The sequence below is a fragment of the Zeugodacus cucurbitae genome, chromosome 5, assembly GCF_028554725.1.
Source record: "Zeugodacus cucurbitae isolate PBARC_wt_2022May chromosome 5, idZeuCucr1.2, whole genome shotgun sequence".
Lineage (NCBI taxonomy): Eukaryota > Metazoa > Arthropoda > Insecta > Diptera > Tephritidae > Zeugodacus > Zeugodacus cucurbitae.
This window is the reverse complement of record NC_071670.1, coordinates 41,708,252-41,727,045: the sequence shown is the minus strand read 5'-3', so window position 1 is coordinate 41,727,045 and position 18,794 is coordinate 41,708,252. Positions and strand designations below refer to the sequence as shown.

General features: G+C 42.0%; 2 protein-coding genes across 4 annotated transcripts in view; both read right to left on the bottom strand.

The window, feature by feature from the left end:
* LOC105214673 (E3 ubiquitin-protein ligase highwire) overlaps positions 1–11,784 on the bottom strand; it is a 132,767-nt gene extending 120,983 nt beyond the window's left edge. Inside the window, exons 1-16 of one of the 2 annotated variants that reach the window (XM_054231833.1) lie at positions 11,317–11,784; positions 9,734–10,730; positions 9,295–9,678; positions 8,782–9,229; positions 8,120–8,714; positions 7,334–8,059; positions 7,126–7,265; positions 6,517–7,046; positions 6,318–6,454; positions 6,083–6,252; positions 5,269–6,006; positions 4,941–5,186; positions 1,977–2,104; positions 1,455–1,910; positions 1,058–1,390; positions 26–985 (exon numbers count right to left, since the gene is read on the bottom strand). In XM_054231833.1, coding sequence (XP_054087808.1) covers positions 26–985; positions 1,058–1,390; positions 1,455–1,910; positions 1,977–2,104; positions 4,941–5,186; positions 5,269–6,006; positions 6,083–6,252; positions 6,318–6,454; positions 6,517–7,046; positions 7,126–7,265; positions 7,334–8,059; positions 8,120–8,714; positions 8,782–9,229; positions 9,295–9,678; positions 9,734–10,730; positions 11,317–11,387 — 7,059 coding nt within the window. In that variant the 5' untranslated portion in view covers positions 11,388–11,784. The remainder of the gene's footprint in view (positions 1–25; positions 986–1,057; positions 1,391–1,454; positions 1,911–1,976; positions 2,105–4,940; positions 5,187–5,268; positions 6,007–6,082; positions 6,253–6,317; positions 6,455–6,516; positions 7,047–7,125; positions 7,266–7,333; positions 8,060–8,119; positions 8,715–8,781; positions 9,230–9,294; positions 9,679–9,733; positions 10,731–11,316) is intronic. The other variant, XM_054231834.1, reaches the window with a different exon arrangement.
* Positions 11,785–12,678: 894 nt separating this feature from the next.
* Positions 12,679–18,669, bottom strand: LOC105214668 (dosage compensation regulator). Of its 2 annotated transcripts, none has more exons than XM_011188219.3 (5): positions 18,451–18,669; positions 17,888–18,377; positions 15,736–16,057; positions 14,445–15,668; positions 12,679–14,370 (listed from the first exon to the last, which is right to left on the bottom strand). In XM_011188219.3, exons 1-5 carry the CDS (start codon positions 18,527–18,529, stop codon positions 12,787–12,789), a joined length of 3,699 nt encoding a protein of 1,232 aa, XP_011186521.1. In that variant the 5' UTR covers positions 18,530–18,669; the 3' UTR covers positions 12,679–12,786. The 2 variants fall into 2 exon arrangements, with proteins under 2 accessions (XP_011186521.1, XP_011186522.1); XM_011188220.3 differs by lacking the exon at positions 18,451–18,669 and adding an exon at positions 17,183–17,284 and having other exon boundaries at positions 17,888–17,905.
* Positions 18,670–18,794: the final 125 nt, after the last annotated feature.

The following is an 18,794-nucleotide window of genomic DNA, read 5'->3' as shown; positions in this document are numbered from 1 at the left end:
ACAAAAATTTAATGAAAATACTCACCTTCGGGTCGCTACAAGCCAGATTGGCGACATGCGCATAAACCAGCGGCAGCAACGTGTGGAACATATTCGAAGATGCCATATTGAAAACTTCCATGATCTGCACTACCGTCAGTTGCGTCGCGGGCACATCTTCCGACTCGGAGCGCAACATGCCGCCAACACCAATCTGATTGTTCTGCTGCTGATGATTGTGGTGATGCTGCACATTAACAAACTCTTCAGCCACTTCGTCTTCATCAGCCACACGTTCATTGCCATTCAATTTGGCTATCTGACCATTGCGGAAATTCAAATCCTGCACGCCTGTGGTCTCCTCAATCATCAAATCTTTGGGATGAATTTCGGTAGCGCCGATTTCGATCTCCATTTCGAATGGGTTCGTGGAGCGCTTATCAAACTTCAACGTCTCAATGATGCCCTTCGAAAACGATTCAATGCGCTTAGTTATATCACGCGCCGTCGAGATATTGCCATCAACAGGCAACACCGAGGTGCGCGAATTATTCGCCCAATTGATGTCCATGTGCTCCTCAATCGGCGTGATATTATGCTCCGAATCAATGGTTTGCGTGTGATTCGATGAGTTGTCGGACGGCGAAAGCGAGGCGGCCAAAGCATTGCGCGCCAAAATCAACAATTCGGTGCATTTCTTCGTGATATCACTGGCGATTTGTAAAGCCGTGTCGCGTGTGGTGACCTCATTGGTTGCCGGTGCATTGCTACAGCTGCCACCACCAGCACCACTACCACCTACCGACGCGTCACTCTTGAGTGGCGTGCTGTAGTAGAGTATGCACGGTATTTGGCCGCGTTGTGGCGTCGTGCCATTGAAACTCAAATCGCACGAATAGAATTGGAATGTGGTGCCGCAAGGACCGCGTATTGACGGCATGCCTGCATCGCCGGAACATGTGCGTGCGCCTTGTGAGCATAGACGGAGCGCATAGCGTGCGTTTTCCTGAGAATAAACACAAAAGCAACATAAATATTTATTTTTTTTTTTTGTAATAAATAAAAAACACTAAGGCACCTTAATATGCACCGGCCGTTCGAATTTGACTTCGGTCATGTCATTGTGCACCACATCCTGGTCGTATGAGCCCGAAACCGATTCGAGCGTTTCCCACTTGTGTTGTGACTGCAAGTCGACAGTGTTGTCGTACAGCAATTCCAATTGGTAATCGTACGAACCGGAGCCGGAGAACACCATAGCGCCTGCAATGGCAATACCCGGTCGATCGACGGTGAATCCAATAGCATCCGGTCCAAAATTGCCAGTGTTCCAGGTGCGACTCTGATCGCAACGCGCAAAGCGTGAACCAGTCGAGTGCAGGCTACGTGGCGGCATGAACATTTTGTCGTACTAAAAGTAAAAAAAAATACAAAACTTTAAGTTACGTTCCACACTCCCTCCACGCATTACTCACATCGCCCAGCGCGGTCTGATAGACAATTTCGGCCAGCACACGCGCCAGCAGGTGACAGCAGTTATCAATTAAGCCCTGATTGGTGTCCTTGCCACCATATGCGCCGGCATAATTGAATTGAACACTACGATTGTATATATTCTCGATTCGTGCACGTATCGGATTCGCTATAATGTCCAGCAGTCGCACGAGCACATCTTTGAATGTCCACGAATTGCTGAGGAAATCAGCTTTCTCCTGTTGTGTACGATAGATCATTTGTTCAACGAGTATGGGATACTGATGCGCTTCTGTGGATGACAACATGGGCAGCCCCGAATTGTCGCTGGGACTGATTATTGATTGACGCTCATTGCCCGGATTGAGTAGTGAGAATGTGGTGCGCAACTTCACTGACGGTGAGCAAAGACCAGCAAGTATTGCGCTGAGTAAGCGGGAATGTAAGGTGCCCTGCTGCTGGTTTGAGAAATTAGAATATAAATTAGCTTAGCAAAAGAAATGTTATTTAGTATAAGAACGTACTTTATCCATTTGTGAGAGCAGATCGCATAGACAGTTCCATTTCAAAGAGGACGTGGGATAGAAAGCATCAAAACAGGCCACAAAGCTAATGTGACATTCCTCTAATATTTCCAAAACCATAGCGAAACCTGAAAATTCAAAAAGTAGTATGAAAAAGAAGTAATGAAATATGTAAGGGAGATAATATTCGGGTGAAACCGAAAGTTGGTTGCTTTCGGAAATTGAAGGGATAACAAATACACCCATTTTTTACAAAATTATCTAGTCTGTTCCCTGTAGACAGTTGGGTTTACGAGACTCGAAATTTTTTATCTGGCCGAGGACCTCAAAATAATTTGGGCAATCTTTTCCACCGTTAAAACGACAAAAACACTTTTTTTAACCCCATGATAGTTAGACCAATTATCACTTATGGAGCGGTGGCATGGGCAGACAAGGCTTCCCTTTCTGTAGTGAAGCTAAAACTGGCCAAACTGCAAAGGCTAGCCTGCGTGTGCATAAAACCTAAACCTCACCCCACTGCACTTTGTGATCAAACACTGCGCCGACCAGACCATTCTGCAAATGACAGCGGATGGGTACGGAAAAGGCAAAGTAATATCATCCAGGAACATGATGGAGATTGGCGAGAGAATCCCTCTAGCACTCCTTCCTAGAGATGATACTATCCGAGAGACCAACTTCACTAGGAGTTTCACGATCACCCTAGGAAAAATAGACAACTGGGACAGTCAGGCCTTCGAAGCTTTATTGAAAAGCAACTCGCTGCACTGGTACACTGACGGTTCCAAGACATCTGAGGGCATAGGTGCGGGAATAACAGGCCCTCGCACTAAACTCTCTGTGCCACTGGGTGCTTTTCCAAGCATATTCCAGGCTGAAGTTTATGCAATTTATCGGTGCGCTGAAATAAACATTCAGCGCAGGTATCATAACGAGAGAATTGTCATCATGAGAGATAGCCAGGCGGCACTAAAAGCGCTTTCCTCATACGAAACGAAGTCCCGCCTAGTCAGAGAGTGTATGGATAGGCTAAATTACCTATCAGCGTGTAACAAAGTTCACCTGATCTGGGTGCCGGGACATAAGGGGATAGAAGGGAACGAAATTGCAGACGAGCTGGCTCGCACAGCTGCTGTAACTATACCTACTGGGCCAGAACTCTTTTCTAGCAGTGGGTCCCCACACTATCAGGGATATGTTCCGGGCAGAGGAAAGAAGGGTTAGGGAGGAGCTTTGGCGCCATTCAGCTGGATTGCGCCAGTCAAAAGGTCTATTGGGAGGTTACAATACCAAAAGATTCAAATGCTTAATAAACCTCCCAAGATGCAAACTGAGGGTATTGGTGGGTATATACACGGGCCACTGTAAGCTCAGAACACATCTTAACAATCTGGGCTTGGTCTCGTCGCGGACCTGTCGCTTCTGTGACATGGAGGACGAAACTCCCCTGCACTTACTACTGAAATGTGCAGCTCTTCACAGAACCAGGAGCAAAGTCTTGGGTTATACCATCCCAACAGAGGGGCGCATCGTCTCCCTTGGACCTAGTACTATCCTGGAGTTTTTCAGGGTACTGGGTCTTATGGAGTCGCTGTAGACTTGGAGAGGGCACAATAGACCACTGGTCGCGGTGCTTTCCTCAATACCTATCTATCTATCTATCTATCTATCTATCTATCTATCATAGACCCTACTTCTGATTTCCTACCACTAAACAAACCCTCTTTAATAACATTTTTTGTACTCTCGCAACAGCGATTATTATAATTTTGTTCAGATAACAGTTCTTTGTAAGTCATAAAACTGTCATATAAACTGTCTGTCCGTCCGTCTGTCCGCACAACGGATAACTTGAGTAAAAATTAAGATATCTTGACGATCTTGTTCCTTGAGACTGTGAGAGGGTTGCTATTAAAAATGGGCGAAATCGGCCCATTTCCACGCCCACAAAATGGTAAAATCCTATAAAGTGTCATAAATAAAGTTATGAAAGTGGAATTTGGTATAGAGGATCACACTAGGGAAGCGCATATTTTGATGTAATAAATAATAAAATGGGCGTGGCTCCGGCCCCATATAGGTTTTTGTATATATGTATTTCGAAAACCAATAAAGCTATATAAACCAAATGTTCTGTAGTCTCTTCCTTATGCCCATCGCACACCATAAAAATAGGTGAAATCGGATTTTTTTTTAAATGCAAAATGGGCGTGGCGTCACCCACTTATGACTCATAACCCACATCTCCAAAACTACTCGACAAATTTCAATAAAACTCGCTACATAATATTTTCTTGACACCCTGATGACACGGACGGAATATTGAATTCCATCTGAATCGTACACTTTATAATGTATACATCGGGATTCAATGAAGATAACGGAATAAAACGTAACGTACTGTATTTGTGGAAAAATTGTCGAAATCGGATTATAATTTTTCAATGCCCCGGATATCGGTAAATCTCTCAGATATCTCAATTTAATTTAGAGGGAATCTTTTTCTTCTAATAGTGTGTCTCTGTACCAGAAATGGTAAAAATCGGGCAATAACTTCCCCTAGCTACCATGTACCTAATTATAGGTTTTTTCAAAAATACGAGGGCTTTATTGCGCATACATCGTTTAATATATGAGATATCTTTATTTAAACTATCTAAACTTAAATGAGTGTATAGTCTTGTATATTATTCCTTGGTGGTGAAAATGAGAGAAATCGGTTCAGGAATTACCTCAGCCCTCATATACTATATATGAGGATTTTCGTTATTCTATTGGACTTTATGCCGAATATATGGGTCAGATTGTGATTATCTTTATAAAATTTCATAAATAAATTGCGAGAGTATAAAATGTTCGGTTGCACCCGAACTTTGCCTTTTCCTACTTGTTAACAGATGACGATTTCATTGTTTGTTCTTCACGACAACTTACGAGAGTTGAAATATAAAATACACTCACCGCGCTCGTTGCAAATATCCTTGAAGATGTCATCACAAAATATGCTAATCAGAAGCGCACGGACATTTCCAATACACTCGGCTAACTGGATATTCTCCATATTGGGCTTGCGCGTGGACGATAGACCATTTGCAGCACCTGATAGCGATGAAGACGCGGCGGCAGAGGTCTCACCAAAATACTTGGCGACATTATTCGCAATCACCGTGGAGGTAGAGTTACTCAGCGCTGTTTTGGAATTTTTATCTGTAATTAATTTGAACAAAATAATATTGTTTAGAGGTCATTTTGATTTAGAATACAGTTTCAAAACTCAAAACCCACACACCTTTCGCATCACCCGATTTTCCCGAGCGCGTTTGTAGCTTCGTGAGCGCATTCGCAATGCTCGTCGCGGTCAGCGTATTGGCAAATGTTGCCGAGGCGCGTTGTGGATAAATCTCATTGGTGTATTTGCGCAGTAAACGCAAACAGGACTTGTTCACATAAATCAAATAGGCCAACGATTGCTTCACCTGCAGTTGGCGGCCCTTTTCGCGTTGTTCGCGCAAATTCGTTTTAAATGTCTCCCACGACCAATTGAGCAGCACGACTAAACTCTCAAAGCACTCTTTGCTGACAGTGTTTGCAAAGGATTTTGTAATCTTCTGCACCGGGTCCACATCGACCGGTGCTGTGGGCTGCTTCGATTCCTGCGTTATGAGGCGATAGAGTATGCATGGTATTTGACCGGAATTCACATCAGTGCCATTATTGGCCTTCTTCGATGACTTGAATGTAAATACAACTTGATCTTCGGTGGTCACCGAAGCCTGACCGCACGAACCACAATCGGAGGAGGGGCCAGCGATGCGTGCCCATATTAAATACCAACGACCAGCCGCCGCATTGATCGGTTTGGGCAACATAATGTGATGTTTGCTGCGTGCGGCACACTCAAAAGGTACCTCTTTGGTTTCACTAATGAGTACGCCCTCTTTCTCGTAGCCACCACCGTCGGTGCCCAAATCGAAAAGTTTCAATTTGCAAGTATATTCACCACGGCCGCCAAACATGCCAAAGCCACCTGAAGTTGAATAAGAAGATTTTGAGGTTAGAATGAATTTTATTGAGTAAGAAAGAAAGAAGATTCAAGTACTCACAAATCATGACATCGGTATCGGCAGAGAAGCGTATAGATTCAACGCTGTGCCCAGAGTAGCCCCAGCCGCCGCCGAAATTGTCAAAACGATTGACAATCTGATACTCGTTATTCAAAGACTCTTTGGTTTGATTTTGTTGCTTGGGGGCGGACTCCTCGAAACAAGTCGGACTGTAGAGATTTTAAAGTGAATAAGATTTGTAAATAAAATTGATAATGTAATAAAATTAACTTACATGGCATCCTGTGCTGAGGTGAGTATGTCCAGACAGGCCAGCAGATTCAGTGAAGCTTGCGAGCGAGATATACGCGCCTCGACCTTGTTCGGTAATGCCAATTCCGGCGATAATATGGCACGGAAATTCGATGAATTCTGCAAAAGAAACAAAAATTCAAAATTGTTCAAAATTTTTTTAAAAACACTTCACAACTTACAGCACCACAATTGGCGATCTCACTGGCCAACACATTGTAGCACTGCAGCTTCCGCGCACCCCCGTCGTACACCCACAAAACATTGTAGTGTGGATCCAGCGCGAATGCGATTTGCGGCTGCGGCTTGTCCAGCACAACACTGCCACTTGCCGATGCGCCGGCAGCAGGACTCTTCGCCTGCTCGCGCGCACGTTGACGTCGCCGCTGTTGCTGCTGCTCGCCCAGCTGATTGTCGTGCAAATCGAAGATTTGATTACGCGCCTCATGCATGCTACGTGACATCTGCTCATTGATGGCGCCAGCAACGGCCGGTTGGAGAGGTGACGCCGCCACACCGGGTGCGCTACTGGCCAACGCTGTAGGACCAGCGCTTGCGGCAATATTTTGATTTAGCTCAGGCATTACTTTGGCATTGCTATTCTGTATGAGCTGCACGAAATTGATCTGATTGCGATAGTGCGCAGTGCAGCTGCCATCACGGCGATTAATGGAGAGCGTGTGGAATGTAAGCGGTATAGTTGGTATGAGCACTATTTGTACAAAAGAGAGTGGTAAGAGAAAAATTGATTTAGAGACAAATTGAAAATATAAATCACTGCATTCACTCACAAATAGTTTTCTTATTGGCAACCACATTTACTTTCGGCAATATGTGTGTCGTGATAAGCGACTCGTCAATTTTAATAAATGTCTGATCACCGCTGGCGCCAATCCAGGTAGCTTTCTTGCCGAAACTCGGACCCAAACCGCTGTAAATCACAAAAAAAACAAATATTTATTTTTCGAAATTCAAATAAATTTAAAATTATATACTCACAAAACCGCGCCTGGCGCACAGTGCCATAAGAATTTCTGGCGCTGTGTCAGCAAATTCGCAATGCAGCCATCCTTTGCGCCACCACTAATGCCTGTGTTGGCAACACCGTGCTCACCACACGCTGTTTTATTTGTTGTTGCGCACGCATCCTCACCACCCACACCAGCTGCTTTGTCGCGTGGAAAATCATTGGGCAGTCGGCCCAACTGACCTTTTTGGTAATTACCAAAAGTGTAGACCATACCCTTGTAGGTCATCAGCACCGTATGATTACTGCCGGCGCACACCTGACTAATCGCGCCTTGCACATGCACCTTAACCGGACCGTTAACCGGCTGCAAGTCGCCTGTGCCCAACTGGCCATATTGATTACTGCCAAATGTGTACACCTCACCGGCCAGCGTGAGTACGACGGTGTGGTGAAGGCCACACGACACTTGCACCACCGGCGAGCTGCTCGGCAAATTGAGCATTTGTGGCGCTAGCGGTGCAACGCGTGGTGGATCTTTGTCGGTGTCGGTTGCTTGTGAGCCCGTATGCTCTTCGACAACGGTTTTCTTTTCCTTGCGACGCATTATCAAGCTCTTCGAACGTTGACGATTCAATTCGCTTTGCAGCTGTTTATTATCCTTGTTGGCGTCGTTTTCCGCCTCCTGCAGCGAAATGCATGTGGAGCAGAGTCCACATTTGGAGCAGCCGGCATCACCGTGGCCACAAGGACAAATGCTAAGAGAACATTACAGTTAATCATAAATTTATAAAATGTAGATATTTGCATGCACTTACGCGCCCGGTAAACGTTCCTCAACGGGCACATTCAGCGTCGACACACACGAGACATTGTAGCCGGTGCATTCACGGCACATCACACAAACACGACACTGCCCCTGCACCAACTGATGATCGTCGTAATCACAGAGCGTGGAAAAATCGAACTTTAACTTCTTGGCGGCCAACAGGCACTTGCTATCTGCGTCAGCAGTTGTAGCCACATTCAAAGCACCAACGCCACTTTGTAAGGTTACACAATTGTCTTTGCCAGATTTGCTGAATACACGCCCGCATTGGCCTTTATTATTCAGACCGAACGTGAAGAGTTGTCCCTTTGAATTTAGCGCCACACAATGCGCCTTACCCAGTGCCACCTTCGTTATGTGCTGATCAATGAAGTCGCTGACACAGCCGCTGGCATCACAATGCGCCGTATCCTTGCCGAACATAATTAATTTGCCCGTTTTGGTGACAAAAGCGGATGTGCCGTTATTACAGGCCGCATGTATGACTACATGCCCGTCGATTTTGGACATTTTTTTCGGCTTCACAGCTTTCGGTTGTCGTCGATTCTTCGAAGAGTCGCCATCTTCGCCACGGCGTGCGGTACCTGTGTACATATATTTAAATAATTATTTTATAACTGTATTAAGTTAATAGATGAATGATTTACTGACCTGTAAAGTAAACAGTACCGTCATCGTTTACCAACAATGCGTGTATACCATCATGACCGACGGCGATGTGCACAATATTCGAAACTTTCGAAATTATCAACTCGGTCATTTTCATGGTGGGCGTGCGTCCAATTGATTTCAGTCCCAACGACGCCGATTTGCCGTAGTAGTACACCTTGCCATTCGATGCACGCACGAGACCGAACTCTTTGCCACATACGACACCGTGTATCTCAACGTCACTGGGTAATTTCGGCTCGAAAATATTATATGAGGATTGTATTTTTTGTATTTGATTTTGATTGAGCACTTCATCTTCGAAAGCGGCATAACCGAGTGTACGAAACTTTTTACGTGCCAGCTTAAGGGGCAGCTCGAAAGGTGGCGACGAGTCGCTGCCATAAGTATTGGAATTGTTGAAATTGAGTTTTTTCACAACAAGTGTATCCTAGTGGAAAAATAAATGGAATTAATTAATCGTATAAAATGCATAAATATATATTCTCAACTCACATCTCGATTAGTGCAGATCGCGTTGATTGAGTCTTCATCGGTGAAAAGCACATAATTGAATCCCTCACGTATGGGTACAAGATTAACGGAGTTTATGCCCTTAATGGTCAGCGTGTCTTTATTAACTAGGTGCAAGTGATCTGCTGAACGCTTCACATTGCGTCGAAAATAGAGGTTGCCGCCAAAATGACCTAACCAACCTGTTTTTTCCTTGGTAAATTCATCATTTTGCGCGTAAATATGCCCCTTAAAGGAGCCGCTAAATCCAGTTCCGATTTTAAGCAACGAACTACCAAGCAAAAGATATAGATAGGTGCCATCTGACGCCATGGCGGGTTGCGTGTAGAGATTGCCACTGGCAGCGGCAGATGTTTTTAAACTGAACTGTAAATAAAAGACACATGAAATCTATAATCAATTGTATTGGAAATTAACCAACCTCATCGATAAGTGAGTTTACGGGTATACCGTGTGTGTGAAAATCCGGTCTTGTGGGCTTATTCAGTGCGGCACTCATTACAGTCCGCTGCAGTGATGATAGCACGGCAGGCAATTGTATTATTTGTGTAGACAACTGTTTGGGTGACATCAACATGGCCGCAATGGCCTTCAATATTTTTCCCGTATCACCGCGTGCAATACAAAGTCCAATTAGCGCGGCACAAGCCATTGCCGACCAATTGGCTTCAGTGGTCGCATTGGCAACGAGCGCTGCTGGCATAGTTGTTAAATCCAATAGTAAATCATATAATGGATTTATCAAATCATCAGGTTCCAATTTAAATGATTCCGGTTGTTGTCCTTGTATGACATCGAGTAATGCCTTAAGTGCTTTCGTACATAACATGGGTTGTATGTGACGCGCTTCAGCGATTAACTCGAAAAGACTGCGCAAACCCGCACCCACAATCAGTGGTACGCGTACAAGCGTGAATTCCTTCTCAGTAGCTTCTTCCGACTCACTCTCGGCATCACTGTTCGCCGAATCATGTCGTGAACGTTTTTCCACCAGCAAACCATTGCCACCATTAGCGCCACCAATTGCTGCTGACAACATGCTGTGACAGGAACAATCAAGCAGATTTGTTGTCATACATGTGCCAGCACAAACAAGACAGCAAGAGGAACTTAAATTGTGTAGGCGACGCAAAGTGCCCCTGCTATCTTGAAAGAGTGCATAACGTGTCTCTGCTTCCAGTACGGTGGAGCGTATCACGGCGAAAATGGCGAATTTCGACGCATTAGCTTCCAGTTCTATATGTGCCACCGGAAATGTAGGAAATAATAGCAATTGATCTTTTATAATCGGTGGATCCATGGGATTCACAATGGCACCAGCGTTGCCCTCAAGTACCGCCGCCGCAGCAGCGAGTGCGGCGGCCTTCTTATCTTTACTTTTTCGCTTAGACAATGATTTGCGATCATTTTGTAGTTTTCTAGAAATAAATATGCATTTATTAATATTAACCACAAACATGCAAAATTGTTTTTAATTTAATTTATAATAAAACTTCTCATTTCACTTTACCAATTTTTATTACTCATAAAATTTAATTACATGTACAAAAAAAATCAATATCCTACGTAATACATGTGTACGTAATACAAACGTATATAAAATCTCTACTTTTACTTTTCATTATGACGACATGTGCGCACATGCAAAAAATCGTGTCAATGTCCGTTCGTGACCTTGAATGCAAATGTAAACATAAACAATCAGCCCGGCAACCATAACCCAGTTATGCCGTCGAAAGAGTAAACAGAAACAGCTGTGTACGATTTCCCGGCTTTTTGACCTACAAACCACTTATCGGCGTCTCTTTGTTTTGACCATTTTCTTACATTCCAGTTGGCAGCTGCTCGGCGCTACAGCTGACTGGCAGATGTCAATAGCCTTGACGTAATTTAAGGGTTGACTGTCACTGCACTCATGGAAAAATCGATATTTTACCGCCCAATGTAGCGTCAGCGCAGCCCCAAAAAATTTTCTTTGCGAATATTTGGTTAAATTTTACTTACCGACGTGTATTACTAGTGTATAACTCATAAAAATGCTCTCCATATTTCAAAGGATCCAGTAGGCCTACCATTCTGTGGTTAAATGCACTACAAAATTAATTTTCAAAATCACCGTCTGTAACTATCGATTTTTCGTCCTGCCGACGGGAGACACTAATTTTTCACCTTATTCAACTAATTTCACTAAATTTTTTGTATATTTTCAAAGCACTATAACGTTTTACATCGCGTGTAAACTTTTTACAACATTTTTACCGAGAATAAACCGCTTTTTAAATAAATTTTCACTGCACAATTGAATAGACTTCCTGCCAGTCGTATTATTTTCCAAGCACTGCAATTAGATCAAAGCAGAAACTGAAAAGGAATTGCAAAAACCGTTTCGATGTTGCCAGCTATGTTAAAAGAAAATACCACAATAATCCTTTTGTCTCAATTTCATTCAAACTGTTTAATAGTGTAAAAAATTGAGGAAAACAGTAGAAAAGTGATATAAGTGCCTTATTAGAATTGTTTATTAAAAATTACAATACAACCTAACTGGAAAATCATAGGTTGCAATTAACATTAAAGAAATCAGTTAATATTTTTACAGTTACATTTCAAAATTATAATTTCCATGGTTGGCCATTCTCAATCGTTAACAAATCATTATTGGCAACTCATTACCTTAAAAAATTCAAATAGTAAACCTTGCAAAATACTTTTAAAATTTAAATAGATTATGTTTTTAACAAAAAAAAACTGAAAATGCATTACTACGACACTGATTTAAGTGAATCCTCTCTAGTCACTTCCACGGATACCGCTTCTAATTGGTCCAAACCGGTTAAAAAGAAGCCAAAAAGAAGAAACACAATCTCCGCATTCCCCAGACGCCAAGCCAGAACGTTAAAGACAAAAAAATTAACATCTAAGGAAGTGATGAAACATAACCCCTTCATTATGAGAGGACCACGTTTAAGGTTACATCGTTATCGTTTAAAGATTCGTCGAACGCCCAACTTAAATTTGAAACAAACGCGAGCATTGATTGAAGCTATCAATGATCAATCACGAGTGGTATACCATTTATGGCCACGGTGTCAGCAACAAACTATGGAACTCGAAGCGGAAATTGCTCAACTGCAACAGCGTCTGCGACAGCTACAGGTCGAGGAGGTGGAAATCAAAAGAAAACGTTGGTGCCGCAATTGTCAGCGAGAGGCGACATACATGCATGCCAAACGCTTCTATTGCAGTGGATATTGTGAAGAAAAGTTTGGGCTCATGCGAAATCAGCAATATAAAATGTCAATCAACTGAAGTAAATTTAAATAATTTACCGTTATCATTTGTCACATAAAAATATTGTTCATTAAATTAGTGTATTTTAGTATATAGCGCATATACTTTTATTAGTTATATCTATCATATAATATATGTATATTAACGTTATATCAAATGTTTTTTTACAAAATATATAAAATCTTAAAATCTGCCTCTACCACCACCGCCGTAGCGGCCCCATTGACCAGTGCCGCTATTACGTCCATAGCTACCGCGTCCCCAGTTGCCGCCGCCGCCTCCACCACCTGAGCCCCAATTGCTGCCTCCGTTACCACGATTCCAGCCACTATAACCACTGCCACCGCCATCAAAACGCCCACGCTTGTTGGGTGGCCCACCACCGCTGCCGCCACCCCCGCCTTGACGGCTTTGAAATGGTAACACACCTGCCTCCCTGGTAATGTTGTAATCGCCAGCATTCATAATGCATAACTCCTTCACAACATTTATAAGTTTCTGTTGCGGCTCTACGAGTTGACCAATTTCATCTGGTCTATCACACGCTATAGTTATTAGTGTTTCAATAGCTGGTTTCAGCGCAGCCAATGCGGCAGCATGTTGTGGATCCATTTCGAAGTTCAGCCAATTATCTAGCCGAATTACATTATCTTTGATATAGTCCACTTTACGACAACCGAAGAGCAGCAAATGTAATGGCGCCACCATTGTCAACTGTTTGCAGGAGACAGCACGAGTTCGTATCTTCTCGCCAAATACAAAGAACGGATAAGGGAAAGTTACAGCTAAGTTGCTGCAATTTACGGAAGTCTTATGTAAAAGTGCGGCCTTCGATTCGGTTGTCAAAACCTTGCGTTTCTCCTTGTGTACGCAAACGTTTGGATACAAACCCAAACAAAGCAATGCAGTGGCCATATCCAAAACCGGATCATCATTATTCGCATCCACTTTATATGAAATCATTGACTCCTCCGGAAAACCCGTTTGCTGCAACAAATCTAAAAGTTGTCCCTTTGCCTCGGACATAACGCGCATGGTGGACAATTGCAGACCTTTCCACTCGCAAAACTTGATCTCCTCCTCTTCGCCACGATTCCGTGCGTTTTCCCACATCTGTGTAGCGACTATCATCGCCACATGATCCGAACATTTACGGCCGCCCAATAGTTTTTGGTGATTTGCCAAACGACGTTGGCCAATGTCCAAAGCAAATATCTCGGAGAAAGTGCTCGAGTACGAGGCCATGTTGCCCAATATGTCAGCGCAACCAAACACTGAGCCCAATATCAACATTTTACCCAGACGGGGTTCAATAGGCAGACGTGCCAAAATGCGCCCCAACGGCGTCAACTCATCATTATCATCCAAACAACGCATATCGCGTAGTAGCACTTCAGCTTCAATGACCGCATCAAGTGGTGGTGGCTCCAAAGCCTTTGATAAAAACTGATGTATCGAACCGAGACGCAATAGTTTGATGGAGAGTGCCAACTCATGCAAGGGTGTACGGAATATCTCCGGTGTCATGCTCTCCTCAAGTCGCTGAAAACGTGCACGAGAGCAAAGCGTAAAACAGAAACCCGGTCGTACGCGACCAGCACGACCCTTACGTTGCTCCAGATTCGATCTGGCCGCCCAGACGGTGGCATAGCTGGTGAGGTTATTGTGTGAGGTGAACATCTTCATGCGCGCCTTGCAGATATCGATAACGAAGACAATATCGTCAATTGTTATAGATGTTTCAGCGATATTGGTGGACAGTATGATCTGTAAGAATTAATATTCACATTAATAATCCACAAAAAAACTTTTTAAAAGATTTTTTCAAAGACAACTGTTACCTTTGTTACACCATCTGGCACTGGCTCGAATACTTTTCGTTGATCTTCGCGTGGAATTTGCGAATGGCATGGCAGAATGCGATATTGTGAACCGCCGAACTGTGAATTCTGCAAATACTTCATCAAAGCGAAAATCAGATTCCAGCCGGGCAAAAAGATAAGCACCGCTCCTGGTATATTCTTCGATTTAATGTGCACTAAAAGCGCATCGATCAATTCAAACGAACATTCGGATTCGGACAACATCGCCATTGCCGTCTTGGTCTGCTGTGAATACTTTGCGTCGCAAACTTTATTCAAGTTTTGATCACTCGCATCCTCGCCATTATCAGCAATAACAGACTTCTCCTCATCATCACGGTCCTTGTTCTTCTTGCGTGATTCAGGTGTTGGCATAAACTTAGTCATTTCTACACAATCTTCTAAGAAAAATTGTTGCACGGGAAAAGCACGTCCGGGAATTTCTAGCACTGGACATTTACCGAAATACTCGGAAAATAGTGTTGTATCAATTGTAGCAGACATCAGTATGATATGCAGATCGGGATATGTGTGCACCATATCACGTAGTATGACCAATAGAAAGTCGCTATTCACATCACGCTCGTGAATTTCATCGACAATAATGTGTGAGATACCGCGTAAGCCACCTTCCAATTTGCGCAAGAGCACACCGACAGTGCAGAATAAGATTGCGCCGTAGGGGCGTGGTGTCACTGTTTCAAAACGCACCGAGTAACCAACCGCTTCGCCTAGGTTTTCACAACGTTCGGCGGCTACGCGCTCAGCCACCGAAATGGCGGAAATACGACGTGGTTGTGTCACATAAATATTACAGAAGGCACCCTGACCGGATGCTATGTAATCCTCCAATATATATTGGGCAATTTGTGTGGTCTTTCCGCAACCAGTGTTGCCACGTATGATTACCACGGGATGTTCATGTATATTCGACATTATTTCATTGCGCATAGCAGCGATGGGTAGACATTCACGAAATTCAATGAATTTATGTAGTTCGGCATTATTCATACGTTTCTCTTTCGAAGTAGTCTCAAGATCCTCGCAGAGATCATCTAAAGTGGCTGTCGCCAAATAACCCTCGTCTATGTTACAAGCATTCCATGCATTCCAATTTGGTTGTGGCGGCGCCCATGGTATAACCGAACCCTGCATTTGTGCGCAATCGTCATTTTGACTTCTTGTCTCCCTATTGGTAGGGATCTTGATATGGAAAATAAAACATAAATTAATATCAATAAACGTTTTTCATTATTTATATTACACTTACCAGTAAGCTGACACCAGCATTTTCATTTTCAGGTTTTATATTGTAAGGATTAATAACCGGTAGGTCAAGTTCACGTATACATTCGTCTACTTTATGCATTAGATCGGCGGAAATTTTTACGGGATACGGTTTCATATCCGCATCGTCTTTGCGCTGCTTCAGTGTGCCACTAAAAGCCTCAATTACGCCTAAATGGTAGAGCTGTCGTACCAAAGACAAGGCGCAAGATTTACTCGCCGATTGCTTGTTGGAACCAGTTTCACGTGCAGTAACTGTACGTTTCAGTTGGCGCACGAAAATGTGCATTTCAGCCATAAAGCTCCTAAGCAAATTGATTGAAATGAGGAAATAAATTAAGATATTTATATTTCCCTTTTTAGGTTAGATTATGAAAAGTAGGGCAGTTTTATTACTGTTATCTCTAATAAAAATTCAAAATAAATAAAACAAGTAAGGAAAGGCTAAGCACGGGTGCAACCGAACATTTTATAGTCTCGCAATTTATTGAATAACGAAACTCATCATATATAGTATGAGGGCTGAGGTAATTCCTGAACCGATTTCACTCATTTTCACCACCAAACTAATAACTGAAAATTACTCTTAGGCACTGAGTTCTTCATGTTCGATATCTAGGGCATTGAGAAGTTATAGTCCGATTTCGACAATTTTTCCACAAGTGATGCCGCAGCTCAAATACAGTATTTGTGTAAAGTGAAGGAATCAGATGGAATTCAAAATTGAGTTATATGAGGAGTAGACGTGGTTGTCAAACAATTTCGCTCATTTGAATTTCATTGAAATCGGTCCAGTAGTACCTCATACATGGTTTTTGACTCATAAGTGAGCGACGACACGCCCATTTTCTATTTAAAAAAAAGAGTGTAGCTTTCCTCCGTCATTTTTGTGTAAAATTCAGTCTTTCTGACGTTTTTCGTTAGTTAGTTAACCCACTTTTAGTAATTTGGGTACGTAAGGGAAGAGACTGCAAAAAGACTGGTTTATATAAGCTTTATTGTTTTGCGAGATATATACAAAAAAAAACTATTTGAGGGCGGGCCACGCCCACTTTCCCAAAAAAATTACATTCAAATACGCCCCTTGCCAGTGCGATCCCTTGTATCAAATTTTGTATAGCTTTATTTATGGCTTAGTTATGGGACTTTATACGTTCTCTCTTAGCAACTTTGTTGCGAGAGTGTAATAAACCGGAAATTGTATCTTCGGATTGTTAGGACAGACTACGTAACCTATTTGCCACTAAAACAAAAATTATAAAAGGATCGTAAATTACATAATTAGTAAAGTATGTATTATATTTTTAAAATATTTTACTTTTAAAACCATAAATATATATTTAATACGTAAAATGTTATGAAGCTCCAACACCGATGACTTTTTCTTTAAAATTTTCTTATATAAATTTAAATTTTTGTAATTTACTTACCAATGGCAATTTACTGTGGTGAAATGAGTACAGGCCTTAGAAGAATATCTTTCAATTATTGTGGCATTGTGCGTTACTTTGCAAACTTAATACACCCGAAGGCTACATGGATTATAAAAAATCATAAAGCATAATCTAAATTGGTATTAAGAGTAAACAGTTTTGGTATAAAAAAATGCAAGTGGACATATTTACTTTAGATATTATATATATTATATTATATTATATTGGTTACTTTTTCGCAGTTAAGAAAAAGTATCTAATATAGTAATCACATAAATACAAGGAATAATATAAATTTTTTCAATTAATTAAGACAATTATTTGTAATATAATAGTAATAATCGATGATACAGAGGTTATGCGAATTTTTAATCAAAAAAACCTTGGCGAAAACTTTCAACTTAAATAGGGTTGAAAATACTCGTCTCTCTCGTATGAACTAAATTCAAATAAAACCATAGATTTGCAAATTAACGCACACTGCCACACATACGTAAAATGTTTTTATCACTTTTTTTTGTTACATTTGCCGTTACTAACATTGCACCATGTCATCAATTTGCCACAGGTACTATTTACATACTCGGTAAACATTCGTAGCTTTCCTCTTTGATTTATTGATTGAAAATCGAAGAGATGAGCTCATTTGAAATAATTCCAAATCATGAATTTATATGTTAATAAAAATGTGCAAAATTTTACCTGGCGTGATCAGGACCAACTGGCGTATACTTATAATCCGCCGTTATTTTGTTCATCTGCATAAACTGATGCAGCTTTGCCTTGGCATTCTCAATCGTCCAATTACCATGTATGGCGGCGTTTACGTCTACAGATTCAGCTTCCTTCATTTCCAGTTGTTCACGTGCTCTATCCACTGGATTGATTTCACGCTCTATAGGTTGGTAAGCCTGACCCAAATCTTGTGGCCCCATACCACCATCAAAGAACTTGCGTTGCGAACCATATCTATCACCACCGCCTTCATTGTTCGTTTGCGGTGCTATGGCAGCTATTCCTGCATCCCCGGGTATATCAGACGCATTTACTTTGCCGGTACGTACCAAGAAACTCATGAAATCTCGTGCTGCATTGCGTTCTGCATCTTTTTTGTTCGTAGAATTTCCAGCCGCCACGTAGGGGTAATTCGGAACGCGCACTTCGCACAAAAAACGTTGGCGATGTTTCGGTCCTAATAATATGTATAATACATGTAATCATTTACATATATGCAAATATCGATTTTCTATAGTAATGCAACTTACCAGTCGGTCGAACCTCGAATTTCGGTTCTACTTTGTTCTTTGTGCACCACTCATGGAAAACAGATTTCATATCAGCCATTGTAAGAGGGCAAATACTTCCAAAATCGTTTATAATAAAACTTTTTATACTGTTTTGCAACTAAAAACTAAAATACTTCACAAAAACTTACAACCGGCGCACAAAATCAAGTACAATGAAAATTATTAGTATTGGAGGAGTTGCCAGATTGGTTATTTTTTGCATTTAATGATGATTATAAATGCTAAGAACTTATTTTTTTATGACATTCATTTTGACAAGCTAAACTTTAAGAGATCGTAAAATGTTGTTAATATTGCAGTGT